This window comes from Dendroctonus ponderosae, unplaced genomic scaffold (genome assembly GCF_020466585.1).
Source record: "Dendroctonus ponderosae isolate FM_Combo_2020 unplaced genomic scaffold, Dpon_F_20191213v2 Dpon_F_20191213_6, whole genome shotgun sequence".
In the NCBI taxonomy this organism is placed as follows: Eukaryota; Metazoa; Arthropoda; class Insecta; order Coleoptera; family Curculionidae; genus Dendroctonus; species Dendroctonus ponderosae.
The window spans coordinates 13,551,038-13,573,242 of NW_026018814.1; the positions used below are offsets into that span (position 1 = coordinate 13,551,038).

Consider the following 22,205-nt stretch of genomic DNA (forward strand, 5'->3'; position numbering starts at 1 on the left):
TTTACTAGAACACCTACAAACGCAACTGAACTAAGGACTAAGATATGTTTGTTTTGTAAGCCAAGAATTTTTATTTTTTTACTTTTTTTATAGCTGATTAATTTATACGAGTGTTAGGAATAGGGGAATTCTACCCAATCTACCGATTGGGTAGAAAGCCTTTTTCTGTAGGAAATAAAGATTATATATATATATTGAAGATATTGATCTCGTTAACAATAATATCATTAAGGTCAACATACAGGGTGTCTCACGGTCAGCGTACATTAGAATATTTCGGGAAGTAATACGATTACCTTTTATCGATTAGATTTGAATCCTGCAAATTTGGATAATGGTATTTTCGGAGACCTGTCCACATGTGTCCGTGTCTTTAACTGGAGTTTTAAACTTTAACTGCTGCATCTAGATTTCCTTTTCCGATAATTCATTATCGAGCACATTATTGTAGCAAACAACGAAAGCAAAATTAGATATTTTCTAATTTTGCAACTGATATTTTGAGTTTTACTCTTTCATCTTTGAAGAGATTTAATTTTAGGCGACACCCTTAATGGTAACATTTTGAGAAAAACTATTTTTTTTCAGAAAGAGATAGAGTAGGGTAGAAAAACGTTTAATGGATGTTATTGGAAATGAAGAGAGGAACACAAAAAACATTAAACAGTGTTCCATTTAAAATAAGTTTAGGACAACTCCGGTATAACCGGAAGTCGCATAATGTCGCTGTTATTTCATCTGAAAAGAGCGTCTCCGAAAATCTCATTTCCTTCCGAAATATATAAGTATCCCTTGACTGAATATCCTACGAGACGGTAGCAATAAAATAACGTAAATGATGACATAGTGTATTAAAAAAATGAAGCAATCTTTATTATACAAAGATTCTCCAATTATTCTTGAAAGAATTTGGGCAATTCATTCCCCAGTATAACCTTTCGCTCAACTCCTTTCTCAGTAATGATTCCTAGACGCACCACACCTCCTGATGATCCATCGCGAGCCATTGCCAGAGCCAAAGCTAAAATTAAAAATCAATCAAAAATATTTCGCTATTAATTTTAATTAAGTCCCACTTTATGCGATTGTGATATAAAGTACTGACTTCAGCAAAAAATGGGAAGGTAGCTCATAAATGCGCCAAGAATCTATCTTGATACAAGAAAATTGTATTGGGTTAAACTCCGACTACTTTGATAGGATATACTGGCGGAAAATAAACTATCGGTGAGAAGGCGTCCCGAACACCAATCGGTAATGGATTAAAAACGTCTTTCTGAAAAAAAATACATCCCAGTGATATACTTACTTTTCAGTACAAACTGGGTGCATTCTTCCTTGGTCATATTTCTTTTGTAGTTTGCATCCACGTATCCATAAACGTAGCTGGATCCTGAACCACCAATGGAAACAGGCTGCCTTACGCACATACCTCCTATTGGAATTGAGTACACTTGTCCCCCTAAATATAGATCGGTGATAGTTATGCGTCTGTACTTAACTCTAAATATGGAAAATGACGATATCTTCAATCAATACAGCGCCAGTTCGTTACCTTTTTGCTTATCCCAACCAGCTACTAGGATGCCAGCCATGAGCGAATCTCGGTAATTGTAGCACAATTCCTTGAAGATATTCGCCCCAACTTCTACTTGCGGTTCTTCACCAAGTTCCATTCTTTTATATATGAGAAAATATCAGGAAATATATACTTGGCATATAGCGTGTTGTTGCATAAATATATCGACAAACTTCCAAGGGTGGTAGAGAACATTTTTGCTTCTCGAGATACAGGATCAAGAAATTATTAGTCTTGTTTTGTTTTTCCGTTAAATAAGACGATAAGAAGAATAATATCAATGCCTAAGCGCCGAAGTTGAGGTAAATTTCTCAAAAACTAATCAACCTTTAGCATGAAAAAACGAAGCGTTTCGAAAATATGTGTAATGTTTTGGTGAAGTAACTAAAAAAACATATCTTTTCCTTCAAAAAAAACCCAATCATATTTCGTCTCCCAGACAAAAACATTTACAAATTAAAGCAACTTTACTACCAGCTACAACAAAAAATTTTCCAGATTTCAACAATCTGAATCTCAAAAACTATTTTAGGCGATAAAACATAATATTTTTGTTTCGACGTTCTCTGCCACCGTAAAAGTTTGTCGATACATTCATTGGATACTGTGTACAAAGAAGTGTTAATAATTACCCATGGAAACATAATTGGTAAGATACGATGTCAGCAATCGCCTGTGTATCAGCAGCTGATCCAGATCGGCAGCAATAAATATAATCACTTATTTTGGTTAACTTATCAGTTACCCGATTAGCAATATATGCCCTGAAAATAAATAAAAAATTCAACTCGTGTCAGTGTAGTGGATTTAAAACGAGAACAGTCCCATAAAACTTTCCAACATTGTCTGGAAACATGTAATTTACACGTTATGCCCTAAATTGAGTCTATGTAACAACTTTCTTTGCACAGCATTAGCATTAGACACGCATTATAGTATCAAGTATCTACATAATTAGGACCACAATATTACCATCTCGGTTTTTTCATTTTCTATCTAGTGATTTCCTTTTTGAATTGCATCAAAACATTAAAATTTTCAAAGTTATCAGCTTTTTACAAAACTTGGAACTGTTGCTCCAAAGCTTTCGATTGTTACAATACAGGGAAAGCACTTACAACAGCAAGTTAATAGAACTACTTCAAGAAATCAAGAAGGCCGGAATTGAAAGTTTTTATTTTGAAAAAAACCGCATTAATGTGTGGTTTTTCAATCAACCATCATATAACAATATCATCCATTTATTCTCTTGAGAAAATCATTCTTCGGATTTATGAGTTATCAATTAGATGTCCAATCTATAACGTACCGTAGTTTTCGATTTATTTAACTAGGTGAACTATGATTAATTAATAATTCAAACACGGTGAAAGAACTTATAATAAAACAGATTACAACAAAAAATTGAACGCTGTTCAAAAGATCGTAGATTCAAATAAAACCTAGCTAACACAGCATTGTGAACAACATTATTTAACTAACATTTACATACAAAGGAAATTACTCTTTGTGCATAGTACATACTGAAAAATAGCTGAATCTCCCAGAAAAAGCGTTGGGGTACGAAATCTGTTTATGACTGTAGTCTTATTTTCGGTCGTAGAATATACAGTTTAAAAATATGCAACTTAATGTCGGGTAACCCTGCATATTCCAAATACTTATCTTGTAAAGTATCAGATGCACAGCATTTTTATGCAGTACTTGATGTAGTTAGAGTACGATTATAGGAAAAAGTATATTTTAGCTGATAAATGGACATCTCGGGCAGGTACATTGCATTGATAAACTTAGCATTCTCTAATTTGGAATATTTGGCGTCCTACTTCTTGCCACTGTTGTGTAAAACATAGCAAGTTCTACATCAAATTCGGTGAAAAACATTTCGTCCTTCTTCACATACCACTACCATATCAAGATCGTATAATTCGGAAATGTTTGTCCAGTATTCATGTAATGTTGTAATGCAATTGAAATACACTTACCCAGTAGTTGTTCTGGAATCGGCCCCAATAACTACGCCCCCTTCAAACTCCGCTGCCATAATAGATGTCTGAAAATATATAGATATTTATGTATGACATGGAATAATTAATATTACAATTAAAGTCTTTATGAAACTATTTGTTACATTTTACCCCTCGCCGAACCCATCGGAACCCTCTACAATACTACTACTACTTTACCCCAGTTGTAAGAGCAGCATTCATCCAATCATTAGATCCGTGCAAAGACATTGCTGTTTTTGAACTCTCCGGAACTTAGAATAAAATGGTCAGAAAATGCAAGCAATATTTTATTTAGAAAACGCTTGTAATGTTATTTGTATTTTATGGTTAACACTGGTTAACACGTCAAAGTCAAATCACTGAATTGTCAGGAGAGAGTTCGAAGGTTATAAAGGGCGCGTCTCGTGTGGAAATATTTTAAGAATTTTGAAATATTTGTTTAAATTTTTTCCATAATAATTTGAAGCAGATGGAATGGAATCATTGTTAGGGAAGAAAAGTTGATTTAATAAGGTTGAGCCATCGAGCTCAATAACAAATTTTATAATTATATACATACATATATTTGCAATAACCAAATTTAATGATATTATGATCGTGTATTAATCAATACGTTTAAATCTGAGAATAAATCTGGCTGTAACCCAATGTTGCAGTTATCAATTGATTCACCTGGCAACGGTGGATTAACCTCCGACAAACAAAAGTGCGACCTGGTGCGACAATCCACAGATTACAGAGTAGAGATTACCTCTGTGATCTGTGCGACAATCTAACCTTAAATTCTCAACGTGGTGTTCATAGATGAAGACAACTAGTGGTGTTACTTTGATGAGTTATGAGCAAAACTGTTTTTATATTTTAAAGCAATGGGTGAAGATATTGAGTCTGAGAAGAAAAAGTCCCATAGGGATAGAAAGTCGGGTAAGTTTTCTGCACATTTTTTAAAGTCACACCGGTTACCCCCGATTTATTATTACTAAAATGTTGACACTATTTCTGTTAACTGGATTCGCAGCGGGATTCTTCTGGAAGTGCCTTCTTCATTCAATGAAGATCGGCAACAATTCCCGCAAATTCGTCTCTGTCTTGGGCTCTTCTCAGCAGATAGTTTAAATATAAGCCTGTCCAATCCCGTATGTTTTTCAACCAAGAGCACTGTCTAAGTCCAGGACCACGTTTTCCCTCAATCTTGCCTCAATAATAATAATAATAATATTAGTTGTAGGAATCTGTACATGTCCTCTCTCATGACATGGCCAAGGAAAGCAGTATTTCGCTTTTTTATGGACTCGAAAATTTTTTTTAGATAAAATTTGTATACACACCTACGTAATTTAATTCAATATATGCTTTCATTTTGAACAAATATGCCTTTCCGAAGTATCTGATGATGGTCATACAATGGGAAAGTGCTTGGTCACACACCTGAACATACAAATTTTACTCAACACGCTTGTCCATCACTCACTTTGCATTTATATTATGTAGAAATAATTTTATCGATATTTATGTAACGTTTCGTTTGAAGGTCGTAAAGCTGACAAGAAGAAAAGCAAAAATCCAAATGTCGAAGAGCTAACCGATAAGCAAAAAAATCCAAAGGCGTTTGCCATTAACTCGGCAATAAGGGCGGAGCGCCGATTTCGTAGGAAGCAAGATATCGATACCAAGAAACAGCATGTGCCCTTAGTTGATAGGTCGCCAATAGAGCCGCCACCGATTTTAATTGCAGTTGTTGGCCCACCGAAAGTGGGCAAAACTACTCTAATTCATAACCTTCTCAAGTCTTTTATTAAAACACCGATTGGTAACATAAAAGGTCCTGTAACAATCGTGACTGGGAAGAAACGAAGAATTACTATTGTGGAATGCAATAATGACATAAATTCTATGATAGACTTAGCCAAAGTATGTGATCTGGCATTGCTTCTATGTGATGCTAGCTTCGGCTTCGAGATGGAGATTTTTGAATTTCTAAATATATGCCAGGTACATGGCATGCCACGAATTATGGGCGTTCTGACTCACTTGGACATGATAAAGAATAGCAAAACACTGAAGACTACCAAGAAAACATTGAAACATCGCTTCTGGACCGAAGTGTATTCTGGGGCTAAGCTGTTTTATTTGTCAGGTATCGTACATGGTGAATATCTCCGAAACGAAATAAAAAATCTGGGCAGATTTATATCCGTAATGAAATTCAGACCATTATTGTGGAGGCAAAACCACAGTTACATATTAGGGGATAGATATGAAGACTTGACAAATCAGGAACTCGTGAGGAAAAATCCTAAGTGTGATAGAACTATTTCTTTATACGGATATGTTAGAGGCGTGCCGTTGATGAAAGAAAATTCTATTCATATTGCTGGTAAGTCTTAACTACTAACTACAGAACTCAGGTTTAGACTATTGCAAAATTTCTAATCTTTTTCTAGGCTTTGGTGATTTACGAATTCACGATATAGCGTTTTTACCTGATCCATGTCCCCTACCGGACGAAATAAAAAAGCGCGCACTGATAGAAAAAGAAAAAATGATTTACGCCCCGTTTTCTGGAGTGGGTGGTATTGTGTATGACAAAGATGCTGTATATATCGAGTCAAAAAATGTTCAAAGTCAAATGAAAAGAGTTGAAAATGAGTCATCTAATATTGTTAACAACTTGATTGAAAGCAAAGAAACTGCAGACTTCAAGTTACAGAAACATCACGAGATGCAGATTTTCGCTGGATCAACAAAGCTAACTGCTGAAGATGTTGACGAGAATATGCAAAATGAAGGGCCAAGTACTTCTCATCGTCAATCGTTCAGAGAGGAGAAGGTTTTAGATTCCGGTAGAGTTAGGAGAAAAGTGATTTTTGACACTAGTGATGCTGACATGATAGCCGAGTCGGTCGGCGAATCCGAATCCGAGGATAATGAAGATGCGAATACTGTAATGCCACAAATTAATGAATTTGAAGTGAAATCGGCTCCAAAACCAAAGGGGTGCGATAGCATTACGTCAAAACTGAAAGAAGTTTTAGGCCAATTAAAGACGAAGGATTCCATTATTAATTCAGAAGCATCCTGTGAGAATTCAGATTCATCTTCTGGGGAAGAAGAACACGACGAAGACGACGTTGAAGATCCGCCAAGCTCTGATGAGGAAAACGAAGATCAGAGTGATAAATGGATGAAAGGAATTCAAAAAGCACGAGATGCTTTCTTAGACCGATATAATAATAATCAAAATCTCATGAAACTTGTTTATGGTACGTAGTCATTAGGTCAAGGAATATTTTTGTTAGAATGCGTCGGAATACTCTGATCGGACTTTCGTTGCCTCTCTAGTTTTTTTCTTGCAACGTAAGTTCGAACAGATATTTTCAAGGCTTATTGTTAACTGCATGTTGTTACATTTTCCAGCTGGTGTACAAGAGGAGTACAGCGTTGACAACGAGGAAACAGTTGGAAATGATGATGAAGAAGAGATTGGAGGAATGTTTAAAAAAGTGTCCAGAACGCAGCATATGTTGCAGTCTCGAAAAGACAATATGAATTTAATAGAGTCCTCCCTAATGTTTCCCTGGAACACTGTAACTAAGGACTGGACAACAGAAGAGGTATATCTGATTTTTACCCAATATCACGATCAAATAACAAATGTTTTTGGTATTTTCAGAACAAGGGATTGATAGCCAATTGCTTTGTAACTGGGAAATGGAAAGATTCTGAAGACGCCAATGAGCTTTTAAGGCTTGATGATGCCGATAATTTAAGCGACTTGGATTCGGACATGTATGGAGATTTTGAAGACTTGGAAACTGGTGTTAAACATGTGTCAAACACAGATAGTACCACTAACGCAAATTCGAAAATCGGTCAGTTGCTAGTTTTGCGTTCCTTTTAAATCAATTGCTCTTTAATAAGTACTTCAATTTTATGATATGTTTCTTCACTTAGGTGTCAAGCGAAAGCATGACGATATAGCTAAACACGACAAAGCTGATCGGGAAGCCTTAGCCGAAAAGAAAAGAAAACTTAAGGAAAGATTTGATGCTGAATATGACAATCCTGATAAGAGTAGTTATTATGATGAATTGAAAATGACAGCTGAAAAACAGGCTCAGCTGAACAAAAGTGTTTTTGAAAATATGCCTGATGATGTTAGAGTTCAAGTGGAAGGTTTCAGGTATACATTTAGATAGTTTATATTTTGAAGTTGATTTAAAACGTTCTGTTGGAATATTTTAGACCCGGAATGTATGTTAGAATAGAATTTGATAGTGTCCCTGCAGAATTTATCACAAACTTTGATCCAACTTACCCTTTGGTGATTGGATCTCTTAATATGGGTGAGGAGAATATTGGATACGTAAATGTAAAAATCAGGAAACACAGATGGTATGGCAAAATTTTGAAAACAAACGACCCACTGATCATCTCGTTGGGATGGCGCAGATTTCAGGTAAGTTATCTGTTCTGAGAAACTTAACTGCTATTGATGAGTGCCATTCTATTCTTTAGACAATACCGTTATATTCGAAACTTGAGGATGATTTGAAGTACAGGTATCTCAAATACACTCCTGAACACATATCTTGTAATGCTCATTTTTGGGGTCCAATTACTCCGCAAGGAACAGGGTTTCTGGCATTGCAAAGTGTCGAATCAGATCCCCAGGTAAGGAATTGTGAAGTGTGGACAAATGAATTCTTACTATGTTTACCATTATTTAAGATATTGAAGAAGAAAGGATTTAGAATTGCAGCTACAGGCTCAGTTCAAGAATTGGATAAGTCTACTCAAATTATGAAGAAGTTAAAGCTTATAGGACACCCGTTAAAAATATATAAGAAAACTGCCTTTATACAGAATATGTTCAATAGTTCCTTAGAAGTGGCTAAATTTGAAGGAGCAAAAATACAGACGGTATCGGGCATACGTGGACAAATTAAGAAAGCAGTTTCTAAGCCAGAAGGCTGCTTCAGAGCAACTTTTGAAGATAAAATTTTATTGAGTGGTAAATATATCTTTTGTTTCCGTTCTCATATGGAGACTATCTATGCTCTAGTGCAACATATTAGGTATTTTTCGACATCCAAGTGAAACTGAATAAGTACATCCATCTTTTATCTTCATTGGATGTACAATGTATTCAGTAGTACATTTCAAACGCTTTTTACTTCATTTAACAATGCCACGCTTGATTAAACCTACACTTTACATGTACTACATGCCAGTCATGTATATTTAAACGCAACAGAAAGTTTTTGGAAAATTATATTGTTATCAGTACTTTCGGGATGTTGTTTAATCGAATCGCATCATCTGCTATAAAACTTGTCAGAAAAATACGGTTTTTCTAAATTCGGCCAGCTTATGTTACCATCATATAATTACGAACAAGGTAATACGATAATCCATATACTTTTAGACATTGTTTTCTGTCGGACCTGGTTTAAAGTAGATGTACAAGAATACTATAATCCAATCACTACAATGTTATTACCCCCTGATCAAAAGAATCAATGGCGCGGCATCCGAACTAAAGGAGAAATTAAACGGGACAAGAACATCAGATATTCCGCAAATAAAGACAGTTTGTACACGGTATGTTTTCCTACATTTTCAGTTAACTATACTTTGTGACTGTGTGACTTTTATTTTGCAGCCGGTGGTCAGAGAATTGGCACCGTTTAAGCCTTTAATAATTCCGAGCAAACTACAAAAGGCGTTGCCATTTAGGGAAAAATTAAACTTTGGTGTTAAGTCATCAGATAAAAAGACGCATCTAGAAAGAGTCGCGGTTATACAAGAACCGCGTGAACAGAAGGTACGCCCAATATCAATGCTATTCAGATATGCTAACTTAATATTTACTACTATGATGATTAAAAACTGATGGTTTTGCATTTAAGGTTACAAACATGATTAAGATGATACGGACTCTCTATAACCAAAAGCAGGCCAAACTTGCAGAAGAAACAAAGCAAAGGTTACAAAAACACAAAGAATCCATTCAAGCTACAGAGGCAACCAAAGACAAAAAAATAAAGCAGAAAAAAAAGGAAGTCTTTCGAAAGAAAAGTAAAGCAGTAACAAGTGCTAACAACAAAGCGGAGAAGTAGAAATATATGTATATTTATACAAAACTACACATTTTTATTTATTAAGCCATTTGATGTGAATTTATTAAACCTTGATAATAAATAGTTTTAGGGCAAGTCAAGTACAATATTCCCAGTTAGTGAGTGTTTATCAAGATTTTTAAAAATTTTGATTACGATAATTCTATAAAATATATATTGAATAATTCAGATATGCCTTCCATATGTAAAACACACATCTAAATGCCCTGAAATATTTAAATCATTGAATGAATAATCTATTATAATAGTAGCAAAAATATTGAAGGAACTGCTTCTATTGGTTGGAGATCCGTGAATTCGTCCGTCGGATCATCGTATAAACGGATGTATGGGACATGGGCTTTAGAAAATATGCATTTTATCGTCTAGGTAAGGCTAGTAGGGGTAGAGTAGAATGAAGGCAGTCGTTCAGAGGATTGTTTAGTGAAGCCATCAACAAATAGGAGGGTGATATTTATCGGTTAGTAACTTGCGGAGTTGTAGTGGTGTAATTGTGGAGCTGAATTATAAATGTTGTTCTTGAAGATTCTACTAAGATGTGTGCGAAGTAGTAGCGTTGTTGCTGTGGTGGTGGCAATGTTGGGAGTTGAGGTTGTGGTTGTTGTTTAGAGGGTTTAGCCCTGTCTGGAGCTGGTTTTGCATGCTCTCCGACCTCTTTTTTATTTGGGATTCAGGAAAAATCCTTCCTGAGAGGCTTGGCCTGATTCGGATTCCTGCGAGCTTCCCGGGTTCATGCATGTCGCCTGTGAAGCCCAAATTTGGTTTACTGGGTGTACACTGGCCGATAAGCGAAATGCATTTTTCGACTGACCAAACTTTTCGATTGGAATTCGAGCAGAATGTACGGTACGGATTGCTACCGAGCAAGTCTTATTCGCAGTAAAGCTATCGCAATACTATAATATACAACAAACAACAAGATAATAATATATACAATGTTTCATTTCTGTGTATCAATATTAATGGCTAAGTAAAACAAAAACGACATTTTCATAACAATATAAAATTTGATTCAGCTAAATTGCTAATATCATTGCTTAATTGCTAGCAAACGGCAACACTAACTGTGGAACTATTATGCCAATTTAATACTGACTGTTGGTTGACTAATTCCCATACATAAGGTATGAAAAACTCTTCAGGTTGCTCTTCTTCGACGTATTTGAACTTTAGATCAGGAAATTTCTGAAATTGAATTAATCTTGGATGTAGTTTATTGTAGTGGGTTGAATTGAACAAGTTTTTTTGTCAAAAGCAGTGCCGGTTTAGTGAAACATGAGACTATATATTTAATATCCAAATTTCAACATTAAATCACATCCAAAGTTAACATTAGATGTAACATATCACAAAATTGAAATAATGTTACTTCTTCAGTCTTCTGGTTTTTTAAAGTAGCCACTAGGTCATTTAATATTGGTAAATCAGGAAAATATACAGTTCTAAAAATATAATAAAAAATATATTTATGCTATACTTACAGCCAATTTATCTCTAGGCCACTGTCGCCCTCCCTGTTGAATAACTTGTAGTACCTGAGATGCATCTACTTCTTGGTGGTTGGATTTCGTATTTAGCAAATCAGAGAAGTATTTGATTACGATATCGATATTGTAAATTATATCTTGAAATACAACATTGTCTCGAAACGCTTCAAAAACCTGTCTGTTATAGAGTAGAGTGTAGATCAGATTTGGATTATTTGTCAACTGCGAAGTTAAGCACGAGTTTATTATCTCAAGAACCATCCTCAGTACTTCTTCGAGTACATTTACATCCTGTTCTAATTCTGTCGAATCATTTATCTGAATGGTGGTCTCATCTAGCTTGATTTCTTTTCCGTTTTGTAGTTTTCTATGCAGTTTCTGGTACTTTTTTGCCATTGTCTCAAATAAAGACACTAATCTTTGGCTTATATAAGGATGTAAATCGCGAAATTGCGATGACATATTTGCTAAGGCGGCTAAACAATTCGTATGTAGATATTTGTCTCTCATTTTTAGCATGTTGTACTTAATCGTACGAATTATAACCAGAATTAATAAACCTCCTAATGATATTTCAGTGAGTTGGCGTTCAGTATACCACGTAATATTTTTTAGTTTCTGAAACAGCCCAAAACAACAAATTAGAAAAAATATATACAAATTTAATATTTTACACTTACGGTTTGATGAATAGTTTTGTTGAAAACATCGTCTTCACTTAAAATAAGTAGAATAATAATGGACATGTAGATGTGATGACTATGGCTATTTGGTGCATTGTACAAAGTTTTTAGAATTGGTATAATCTGAAATAAGTTTAATCAACCACCCTTTCAGAATTAAATATTTAAAAAACAGTTTATGCTCAAATACAAAATTTTTCACTAACTTACCAGGCCCTGTATATCCAGCCTACTTAAAAGAAATGTTTTAAACGAAGCATTTCTATGTAACAACAAATACAGTAGAAGAGTGGGTGCATCTCCATTAGCTTTTTTACAAATAGTTAAGTACAATGACTGAAAATCTAATTTGAAGATTGAATTTTCGTTAGTTGGTGGCAAGGGGTTATTATCTGTGAACAAAAAAATTGAATAGATTTCTAATTTTTCCTAGCCTAAAGCCTGTATCTCATGTATATTTTGTCTGAAGTTTCTTTCCATGATATTTGATTGACTTGATTCATTATAATTTTTGAACCGACGATAAAAATGTCCCATTTTCACTTTCTTATAGAGTAGAGAATGTAGAGAGTGACGCAAAATGTGTGTAAACATTTTAATAATATACAGGGTGATTCACAACCTTATGAACACAGAGCAGGGGCATGTAGAGGATCTCAAAACAAATCGAGTTTTCATTCAAGATTTTTTAGGTTCATGGTTAACAAGATACAGGGCGTTAAAGTCTCAAAAAAAATTGGTATTTTCTCATACAGTTTATGAGATATTTTGCTCAAATTTAATATAGGCTAATGTTAGACCCTTTACCCGTAGGTAAGGCGACTGGATGTTAAAATCTACAGGGTGTTCTTTTTTCTAGAGGTATACCCCTTTTACCCCCCGAACGTGTTTGTTGTGCGCCCCTGACTTCGGCCGAACACATTTGAATTTGTTGTTCAATTTAAGAATTTTCTGATCTCTTGCAGTTTTTTCGTATCTGTCTTCGTTTTCGAGTTATTTGCACAAATATAAGTCCATGTAGGGTTCCTGGGTGATTTTCCATTAATTTTCTTATAATTTTTTTACGTCCTTTTGTTGACATTTCAAGATAAATTGAAAAGTTGGTTACATTTCTGTGTATTTTTATTTAGATTATCTTACAGCCGATCTACGTTTAAAATTTGAACAAAACATCTCATAAACTGTAGGAGTTAAAGAGAAAATACCAACATTTTTTTGAAACTGTAACATCAGTTTGGTTTCTATAAAATAATCGGCTAATTCCCGCTGAAAACTTTATTTACTAATTGCACGTAGAATTTTCTGTCTTCTATTGTAGTTAGATTTTTCAAACATCTATTAAATTAGATTCTAATTAGGCAAAATACCAATTCAATGTATAATTTAATTCAAGTAAATGTAGCGTTTTCGTGTTTATAGTAATTTCCAGAATATCGTCAGTGCTCAAAAGACGTAAACAGGACTAATATACATACATAATAAAGATGATGGGTAAAGATACACAAAATTCTTTGAAGTAATTGCACCCATTGTAATCTAAATGTAATCTAAATAGAAATACAATTGAAATATTTAATTCTATGACTTTCTATTCTTCTAAACTGGTAAAAAACATGTTCAAACAGTATAAAGATTCAAATCAAACATTGCTGCCAAATTTATAATTGAGGTTTTTGCAAAAATGTTGATTCTCAGTGTGAATGAAATGTTTCACAATTTCTTCTGTACTGCCTAAGTATCCCCAGATGAATGACGCAATTTAGAATCACCCTGTATGTTCACAATCTTTTAATCTGCTAGTTCTACCAACAATGGTCCAATCACTTATAATTTAATAATTACCTTGATTTGAACAAGAAAATAAGCTGAGCCTGTAAGGATTGTTGACGGTAGCCCAGTTATGCACCAACACTAAAAGCAATAATATACTTTGCGTGGCCAGCGGAGCCCGTTGGAAATCACTCTGCTCAGATACTTCGGCATCTTCAGATTTTTTTGAAAATGTTAAAATAGACCAAAGCTCTGAAGCTAATCCTAAAAATATGCAAACATTTTTATTATTGAGTAAAACTTTTTTTTACATTCTGCGTAATAAGACTTTCGTGGCACTTCATCACCTGCATGTTGGCAACTTTTTTAGCACTTGACTAACAGTAAGAGCATGAAGCTTGAAAAAGTCAAACTGCGAACGMGAAAAGTGTACACATACGAAATTTCAACTGTGACTGCGACTCGGTGCTGCGTTTGGCAGCAGTCGTAATCTGAGATGGGATTTGGGTGATGCGTCCATAGCCGCAACAGATTAGTTTGCGAGGTACAWTTGARMAAAAGTGYTGAAAAAATCGACTACGTCGAACTTTTAACTTTTATTTTGKTAGAAGAGGAGGAAAAAGAAGGACAATTCATTAAGAAACAACTTCAGAGCAAAAAAATGAGACGCATGATTCCAAAGTCGTCCAGACTAAGGCTATTTCAATCTTTTCATAAATGACTGTTTAAAACTAGATGATAATAAGTTTAGAGAACTATTCCGGTTAAATCCTGATCAGCTTGATTTTGTTCTATTACTTATAGCAAAGGAGATAGGAAGACCAACCAATTTGGTAAAATTTGGCTTAAAAGTATTAAGATAAAGAAACATTGAAAATGAAATGGCAATTTTTACAAATTTGACAAAATCTGGACGCTTATCATATTAATCCAGAAGTAAATAAGTAAAATAAGTTCAACTTTTTTCTCGTTTGCCAACCAATTCATATGTCAATTTAAATAAATAAATATTTTCACAATTCGGTAAAACTATATGGTGTTACAAAAAGATTGGAGCAATTTCCGATTTCATGGTGATAGAGAACATTCAACGGATATGAAAATGGTATATGTTTTTATCCGTAGACTTTTTTGGATTCGTAAATCGATGGGTGTTTTCGGACATCCTTAATTAAATTGTCATGCTCAGTCTTTCTTTGCGATGAATGGTTTCAGAATGCTCAATAATTCTTCAAATGTTTTTAAACTCATCCTTGTATATCCAAAAAACTTATCTTCATATTTTTTCGGCTCTTAGAAAAATATTGCAAGTTTCTTCTCGGATTTGCAAAAAAGGATGTACCCAGTACTTCCCAACTATCTTTTTGTTTTTTATATAACGTTGATAGAAGTAATAAATGGTCAACGTCCATTTTTGAAATGATTATTGATTACAGCGTTTTAGCCGCAATTGATAGCGGTTTACAATTGGAAGCCGTGGTTGCGGTACCTTAAGGAGTAATTTGCGATCAGCCGAGGGTCGCATTCGCACCACTGAAACCTTTAACGTACTTTGCACACAAACGGTTTCGGTCGTGCGTTCCTACTAGTGGTAGCTATCATCGAGAGATGAACCGGAAATTACGAAACACTTGCCCACTATAAAACAGTTTCTTTGTGCAACTGCATCGTCTGCGTCTGTCGAAAGGATGTTCAGCACATTCGGATTTGATCAGGAACAGATTGGGAATCGAAAAAGGAGGGAATTTAGTGTTCCTCTTCAGAATTTATAACGAAAATGAGAAAAAGAAGTTATTTCCGTTTTAGTATTATTGAGTTTACCATTAATACCGTTTCATTTTTAAGTTCACATGTACCGTTTTCTATTTTGATTTTCATTTCTTAGAATTATTCGTGTTCTGTTTTATATTTTTTGAGTGGAAATATAAAGTTTCTTGAAAAAATGAACTTTGATTTAAATCGTGATTTTTTTCCAAAAAAGTCAGGTGATTTAAATCATGATTTAAATCACTTGAAAAAATCAAGCCAACTCTGAAAAAATGTGAATAGAAATTTTAACAACTTGTACCACAAAAAAGTCAAATGTTCAACAGCTTATTCTTTAATTTCCCGCCTAAAAAAACTCCTATAAATTAGGTATGACTTTAAAAACCCTTAATAACACTTGAGCTTATTTTTAAGCATACATACCAATGACTAAGCTCTGTCCATGCCCTGCGCCATATCCAGGAGGCAAAGCCTGCTGATTGATGAAATTGATCATGAGACATTTCACAAAAAGTGGAGAACTTATAACATGACGTCCATTCATGACGGTATGATAGACGACACTGTTATCTGATCTCTGTCCAGAATGAAACTGAACCGACAACAATATCAAAAGACATGTGATAGCTTCTAAGTGAATTCCATAAGTTGTGTCTTGTACTGGAACATCAACAACTACTGCGAATAGCGCTTCAATAAACGATTCCAAATTAGATTCATTGGAATCATGTTCTATAAGCTCCAAAAGTTGTTCTTCTGTAGTTGTTTCAATGAAGAACTTTAACACACACCTTATCGTAAAAAGAGTGTTGAATAATTGCCAGTTAAAGATGCTGCTAAAATAACAATACAAGTCGTCTAATAGGTTGTAAACACACAAAATGTTGACAAATAAATATATTTATTAACTCACGCATTTGAATCGGTCGCTCCTAACAGTTCAGATGATCTGGTTACAAATAATCGTATAAGAGTGCTTACATTTCCCGATTCCACAGAGTTTTTTAACAGCTCTTGGCACAATGACTCAATTTTTGATTCCAACAGTATCTGGTCGTTCCTTAAAATGCATGTATATGAGACGATTACACGAAAGTGTAATAATAATGATTAAGCATATTAATTAAGTATACAGGGTGGCTCACGGTTTATGGTACCTTATGGTGCGTCCAGTACTGACGAGCCGAGCCTGAGCCCCAGCAAAATTATTTTCATATTTTGTTCGTCAAAACACCGACAGGCAAACCATTTACCGCCGGTGTTTTGACGAAACGACAAAGGAATTAGCCGCGGGCCTGGCATAGTTCGTCAGGTCTGGACGCAATATACATAGACGGAAAATGTTGCTACTTTGAGAAACATTGCTGATCTATTGAATTGAAATATTTCCATCAAAACAACTATCTTGGCCGATAGTTTATACCGAATTATTACCTACAATATCTTGATACTAACATGTTCTGTGTTGTAACAATGTAACTTCCTATCTATTAGAAACATAAGTGTAATTAACTCGTGATATGTGATTCTAGTTCAGTTAGTACCTACATGCTAAACCTCACAGAACTAAAGGCCTACTTCTTGGGAGATTTAAGAAAACCAGTCTTTGACTATCATATCGACTTACCTTGTTGTTGGTGGAGTTATATTAAATGATAAAAATCTGTTCCAAAAAGGGTGGTTTAGGGATATCGCCTCTTTTCCGACGAACTTCAAACAATACTCATTGGTAGATAGGTCCAAACTTCTACTCACTGCAGTGCCCATCTCTTAATTTTTTAGGATCATAAAACAGCAATACTTATTTTTAATCTTAATTAAGAATCAACTGTTTAACATTGTTGGCAAATTTTTGGCCAAACAAATACCCATAACCTCAACAGACACGTCTTTCTTCTTCTACTTTCGTGTTTTATTCGCGAAATCAAGTAGTTGCACGATGTGTCGGTTATTGAAAGAGACGTGATTAAATAAATTCAGTATTCTCATTACAGAGCATTGAAAAATCAGTTTCTTGCAACCAGAGACTGTGCGGCAGAAAGAAAGAAATTCCACTTTGAGATATATACATATATATATTTTCAGTCAATTAACGAAAGAAAAGTTATTATAAAAATTCGTTTCAAGTGGAGGTCATAATAATTGCAAAATTATGGATTAAAAACATTTTTTTGCGTTAAAACGGCGCCCCGTATGAAAAAAGGGAAGATATGTTTTTTGTCACAAAATGAACGAGAACTTCAAAAACATTTTTAATTGAAATATCCCAGTTGCGTGACATTTTTTATTTTTCTTTATTCAATTTCATTCATCTATCTCGACCGGTTTCAGAGCAATAGTTCTTTCTTATGATTTCCTACGAAGTTAGGGAGTAATAATATTGATAACTAGGCAGTGATTTTCAAAATCACTGCAACCAGGTATTCTAACGTCAATTGTCAATCTTGAAGATTTAAATGTTTAACTGACTTTAGCACAATTGCCGGTTATGGCAATTTATTGTAGAACTAATTCCTGTAAAATATTTGGCTATGTCAAAGAATCATTAAATGTATCTCAGAATCAGAGAAAAATCTGCCTCATTAACTAACGCCAACCGATCATTGAGGTTTGTAGTTATGTTTTAAAAAGTTATAATGAATTATCTATCTTCTATGAAGCAAGTAAGAAGCAAAAAGTGCCACAAGTGAACCAAGGGACAACAGTGTACGTTTTCATGGTTACTGTTTACTTATAACTGCCAGCCGTTTCCAAGTAGTGTTTTCAAAAAAAGGCGAAAAATTTTGTTTCATAATGTCGGTTGCAAGCCTCGCCAATGACGACCCTAAGGTTCATGCCGTGTTGGACGGACATCATCTAGCTGTGACAAGTGTTAGCTTTAACCCAAATGGGCAGCAATTTGCAAGCAGTTCTGAAGACCACAGTATTATGGTCTGGACGAAATGGTCTGAAAAATTACCAACTGGACCCAACTATAGATTTTCTGGTCATGACAATGCTGTTACTTGTATAAGTTTTTCTCCAAATTGCAAAATACTGGCATCATGTTCAAAAGATCGCACTGTTCGATTTTGGGTTCCAAGCGTTTTAGGAACCTCCACACAGTTTAAAGCCCACACCTCTGCTGTTAATACTGTTAGTTTTTCGCCAGATGGAATGAAGATTTTGACTGGCTCGAATGATAAATCTGTTAAACTGTGGGACGTTGAAACTTGTCAATTTATAACAAGTTACTTAGGACATAATAACTGGGTAAGTCTTATGGTTGAGCATCGTATTAACAACTTCTATTAAGATAAAAGCCCCTTAAAAGGCAAATAATGTTTTACTCATTAATTCCTTAACTGCAGCTCATTTAACCATATATGGTTATTATTCCTGTGGAAATTGCCAATTTTCACAAACTTGGGAAGAACCTTTGTTTTTTATACAGCGTGTTTGATAAGTAGATGGCTTCCTTATAGGAGATGATAGTGCACGTAGTTATCGATATATTTCTTTAATAGAGCATATTCCGAAAACTCTTACTATCCAATCTACAGCGTGTTAAAAGTATTCATTAAAAAATGACATTTTTTAATATTGCGGAAACCCCTTAGAATATTTTACTGAAATTTTATAGTCTTAGGCACTTAACAGCAATACATGTTTTGTGATAAAAATTTTGTTTTTAGCTTTGCCAGTGGCCAGGGCACAAGCACGTCTGTAGATAATTTTAAATAAAAAATGTTACGTCACTGCTTTTTCTTGTTTCTACAACGCACTGTGTTTGACTAAAAAAAATAAAATCGTTTTATTGCCCAGCGTAATCAGGTTTTTATTTAAAAAGCTGAATCTGCACTATTTATGGTCACCGTTTGAAAAAAATAATAATTAATAATTGCTGTCATTTCGAGTGTCTGAGAGTACACTCTTTTTACATTTTTTTGTAATACAATTTATACAATCTAAGTGCATAATTTTTGTTTTTATACTAAACCCTACTTAATTTCAACCCGATTAAGCTGTGTAATAAATCGATTTTAATTTATTTACTCGACAACGGGCCCTTGTAGAAAAAAAGTCGAGATACCTTTTCTCTTCCAGTGGCGTAACATTTTTTATTTAAAATTTTCTACAGTCTTACTTGCGCACCCAACTGGAAAAGCTAGAAACCACATGTTCATCACAAAACATGTATTGCTGTTAACAGGCTAAGCCTTTTTTTCGTTTAAATATTCAAAGCTTTCCGCAATATTAATAAGTGATATTTTTTAAATTAAAACCTTATCACCCTATAGATCGGAATTTAAGCGTTTTCGAAATACGGTGTATATTAACGAAATATATCCAAGATTACTTGCACTAGCACCACCTGCAAGAAATGCGTCTACTTACCAAACACCCTGTATATCACCAAGGAATCTGAAAAGAAGGTTTAGATGAAATCTTGGAAATACAGACATCTCTAGATAATATCTAACTTGATATTTAATTGGGCAATAAATGCTAAAGACACTATCCGGAAATTCGTATTTAATTTTAAATCTTTTTAAATTTTAAATTGTCCGATAATTAAAAATTATTCGGTGATTTATATCTTTTCGGCACTAAATAATAAAGTAATATTTCCTCTTCAGCACCACTATCTGACTGTGCTTCGCAGTCACAGTGTCGGATTCGTATGTTGGCAGGGCTTTTATTGGTGTTGTCTCGCATTTTCTCTGCCTGATTTATTGGTATAATGCAATATATGTACTTCTTTTAGGTGCGATGTGCAAAATTTTCTCATTTGGGAAATTTAATTGCTGCCTGCTCGGATGATCGTACAGTTCGGATTTGGGACTCAGTGAGTGGCGACTTGGTTCATACTTTTACTGGAAAACACGGCAGTCCAAACTATATAGCAATGCATTCCAATAATAACACGTTAGCTGCCGCTATGGACTCAGGAGCTGTCCGAATTTACGACATAAGAAACAAAAAGTTGATACAACACTATACGTTGCATAATAACGTCACTTGTGTGGATTGGCATCCGAGAGCCAATTATCTTTTAGCCAGCGGCTTGGACTGTAAATTAAGTATTATCGACATTATGGAGGGTAGACCCATATACACCTTAAGTGATAAAGCTGGGTTTACCACTTGCAAGTTTAGCGCAGAAGGGAATTTTTTTGCCTCCGGTGGAATTGATAAGTCTCTGATAGTTTGGAAAACGAATTTTATTGTGTAAATGCACATTTTTACTTGCATATACGTATTTTACTTTACGTTTTAGGAGCAACACATTGTACTTGCGAGCGTGTTTAAATCGTTTTGAAATAGTATTTTATTAAACCTGTTTTATGTTTTGTTAAGCCTGTTCTTGACGTGAAGTTTACTACTTATTTAACATGTTTCAAGTTATCCGATTTAAGTTGTCGCGAAAACTCCACTCAAGAATTGTATACAGGGTGTCCCGTAAATAAAAAATGTATGGATCCTTTGTTTTCAATGGGCAGTTTTATTTTTTTTAATATCAGGACAATGGATGTTAATGAAACTCGCTGTGAATTTGTTCCTGTTTAAGATTCAAAGATTCATCTTTTGAGTAAGCAACCGAGTTAGTCTGCTTTGGGCAAGTGAGGAATTGTAATCAGCACTTTTTGTTTGGTAGCTGAAATTAACTGAATTACTTTTTTACTTGATGCACTAATCCTGTTGATATTTTTGTACGCACTGTACATCTTGAAGCATTCATAGCTTTTGCGCAAAAATATTTCTGTTCTCTTGCCAACTGGCAAAATTATAAAACGCTTGACAATTAATTTATACTAAAAGAACATTATCGCTTACAAGGACGTTTGCATGTTTTCAATTGTGAAACAGCAAGGAAACAGAATTAATGTTTTTGAACGAAAGTTATAAATGTGCTAAACGGATTAGTGTATCAGCTCACAAAAAATCAGTTGATTCCAGCTAGCAATGAAAAAGTTCTAAAAATGAAAAATATAGTTTTCGTACCAAGACACTGAATAATTCCGATGTATGAATCGAACTTGATAAGGAATGTGGTATCGGATCGTAAGTAATATAATAAACTCGTACTGGGTATAACTAATTCTTAGAACTAACCGATTAAAAATATGCTGCTCAAAAGAGGATTTGTGTATGCCTGACTTTTTTTTCAATATGCGCAGAAAGTGTTAACGGATTCTAATTTTTCGCCTTTAAAGTTCAAACAGTCTACGTTTGAATTAGGTAAAGCAAGTTAAATCATGTTTACAGCCTAGGAATCTGTGGTGGGATTTTATATAAACACCCTGTACAGAGCACTCATGGACGCATGGCATATTTGAAAATAATTGACAAAAATGTGAAAATAATGAGCGAATTAGGCGCGACTAAACTTAAATTAACATAATAAAGAAAATTGCCTTCTAATGAAAATAACTGTATTTTTATGTATGTGCAGAGCATTAGAAATTGTCGACAATTTTAAATACAAACAATGGATCATACAATAGTATGTAGTCTGTGGGATCAGATTGCGCATAGAGATTATCAGTTGTTTCTTCAATATCGACGTTGTCAGGTTCAACATAATTTGCATTAATTTAGGTATAAAGTTAATGTCATGGCAAAAAATGGGGTCGTGCTCAAAAATTACGGAATATTATACAAATGAAACGAGTCTCGTTTATTATTAATTTCAACTTTTGTGCAAGAATTAATTATATAGCATTAAAACGCAGTCAGGGTCTTCCATATATTATTAAAAAACGTAAAAATAAAATAAAGTAAAA

General features: G+C 34.4%; 4 protein-coding genes and 1 long non-coding RNA gene across 7 annotated transcripts; 2 read left to right on the plus strand and 3 right to left on the minus strand.

Moving 5' to 3' along the window:
- Window positions 1-834: 834 nt before the first annotated feature.
- Window positions 835-3,947, minus strand: LOC125504767 (proteasome subunit beta type-6-like). The gene is made up of 6 exons (XM_048667216.1): window positions 3,766-3,947; window positions 3,565-3,632; window positions 2,212-2,343; window positions 1,556-1,677; window positions 1,310-1,462; window positions 835-1,021 (listed from the first exon to the last, which is right to left on the minus strand). The coding sequence occupies exons 1-6, from the start codon at window positions 3,814-3,816 to the stop codon at window positions 894-896; spliced, it is 654 nt and encodes a 217-aa protein (XP_048523173.1). The 5' UTR covers window positions 3,817-3,947; the 3' UTR covers window positions 835-893.
- A 378-nt stretch (window positions 3,948-4,325) lies between these two features.
- Window positions 4,326-9,806, plus strand: LOC109543832 (ribosome biogenesis protein BMS1 homolog). Its single transcript, XM_019913728.2, has 12 exons — window positions 4,326-4,512; window positions 5,120-5,965; window positions 6,033-6,851; window positions 7,006-7,202; window positions 7,262-7,460; window positions 7,543-7,771; window positions 7,834-8,047; window positions 8,107-8,262; window positions 8,320-8,602; window positions 9,017-9,192; window positions 9,254-9,415; window positions 9,501-9,806. Exons 1-12 carry the CDS (start codon window positions 4,458-4,460, stop codon window positions 9,708-9,710), a joined length of 3,546 nt encoding a protein of 1,181 aa, XP_019769287.1. The 5' UTR covers window positions 4,326-4,457; the 3' UTR covers window positions 9,711-9,806.
- On the minus strand, window positions 4,514-5,112 carry LOC125504768. Its single transcript, XR_007281683.1, has 2 exons — window positions 4,917-5,112; window positions 4,514-4,784 (listed from the first exon to the last, which is right to left on the minus strand). It is a non-coding gene; the product is annotated as an uncharacterized LOC125504768 (long non-coding RNA).
- Window positions 9,807-9,868: 62 nt separating the features above from the next.
- Window positions 9,869-17,353, minus strand: LOC109543833 (dymeclin). Of its 3 annotated transcripts, none has more exons than XM_048667215.1 (8): window positions 17,066-17,353; window positions 16,352-16,498; window positions 15,862-16,274; window positions 13,744-13,935; window positions 12,112-12,293; window positions 11,899-12,024; window positions 11,213-11,836; window positions 9,869-10,474 (listed from the first exon to the last, which is right to left on the minus strand). In XM_048667215.1, the coding sequence occupies exons 1-8, from the start codon at window positions 17,203-17,205 to the stop codon at window positions 10,391-10,393; spliced, it is 1,908 nt and encodes a 635-aa protein (XP_048523172.1). In that variant the 5' UTR covers window positions 17,206-17,353; the 3' UTR covers window positions 9,869-10,390. The 3 variants fall into 3 exon arrangements, with proteins under 3 accessions (XP_048523172.1, XP_048523171.1, XP_048523170.1); XM_048667214.1 differs by lacking the exon at window positions 9,869-10,474 and adding an exon at window positions 10,653-10,916 and having other exon boundaries at window positions 15,862-16,271; XM_048667213.1 differs by lacking the exon at window positions 9,869-10,474 and adding an exon at window positions 10,653-10,916.
- Window positions 17,354-18,018: 665 nt separating this feature from the next.
- Window positions 18,019-20,914, plus strand: LOC109543865 (POC1 centriolar protein homolog A). The gene is made up of 2 exons (XM_019913783.2): window positions 18,019-18,690; window positions 20,186-20,914. The coding sequence occupies exons 1-2, from the start codon at window positions 18,232-18,234 to the stop codon at window positions 20,651-20,653; spliced, it is 927 nt and encodes a 308-aa protein (XP_019769342.1). The 5' UTR covers window positions 18,019-18,231; the 3' UTR covers window positions 20,654-20,914.
- The last annotated feature ends 1,291 nt before the right edge of the window (window positions 20,915-22,205 follow it).

Excerpts from the sequence above, each read along its gene's own strand:
- LOC125504767 (XM_048667216.1), bottom strand. The coding sequence starts at position 3,816 with ATGTCTTTGCACGGATCTAATGATTGGATGAATGCTGCTCTTACAACT. Across the intron at positions 3,633-3,765 it reads ATGCTGCTCTTACAACTGGG|ACATCTATTATGGCAGCGGA; the intron begins GTAAAGTAGTAG and ends ATATATTTTCAG. Across the intron at positions 2,344-3,564 it reads GATTCCAGAACAACTACTGG|GGCATATATTGCTAATCGGG; the intron begins GTAAGTGTATTT and ends ATTTATTTTCAG.
- LOC109543832 (XM_019913728.2), top strand. The coding sequence starts at position 4,458 with ATGGGTGAAGATATTGAGTCTGAGAAGAAAAAGTCCCATAGGGATAGA. Across the intron at positions 6,852-7,005 it reads TCTCATGAAACTTGTTTATG|CTGGTGTACAAGAGGAGTAC; the intron begins GTACGTAGTCAT and ends TACATTTTCCAG. Across the intron at positions 9,416-9,500 it reads AAGAACCGCGTGAACAGAAG|GTTACAAACATGATTAAGAT; the intron begins GTACGCCCAATA and ends TTTGCATTTAAG.
- LOC109543833 (XM_048667213.1), bottom strand. The coding sequence starts at position 17,205 with ATGGGCACTGCAGTGAGTAGAAGTTTGGACCTATCTACCAATGAGTAT. Across the intron at positions 16,275-16,351 it reads GGAGCGACCGATTCAAATGC|CAGCATCTTTAACTGGCAAT; the intron begins GTGAGTTAATAA and ends TTGTTATTTTAG. Across the intron at positions 12,025-12,111 it reads GGCTGGATATACAGGGCCTG|ATTATACCAATTCTAAAAAC; the intron begins GTAAGTTAGTGA and ends AACTTATTTCAG.
- LOC109543865 (XM_019913783.2), top strand. The coding sequence starts at position 18,232 with ATGTCGGTTGCAAGCCTCGCCAATGACGACCCTAAGGTTCATGCCGTG. Across the intron at positions 18,691-20,185 it reads ACTTAGGACATAATAACTGG|GTGCGATGTGCAAAATTTTC; the intron begins GTAAGTCTTATG and ends TACTTCTTTTAG.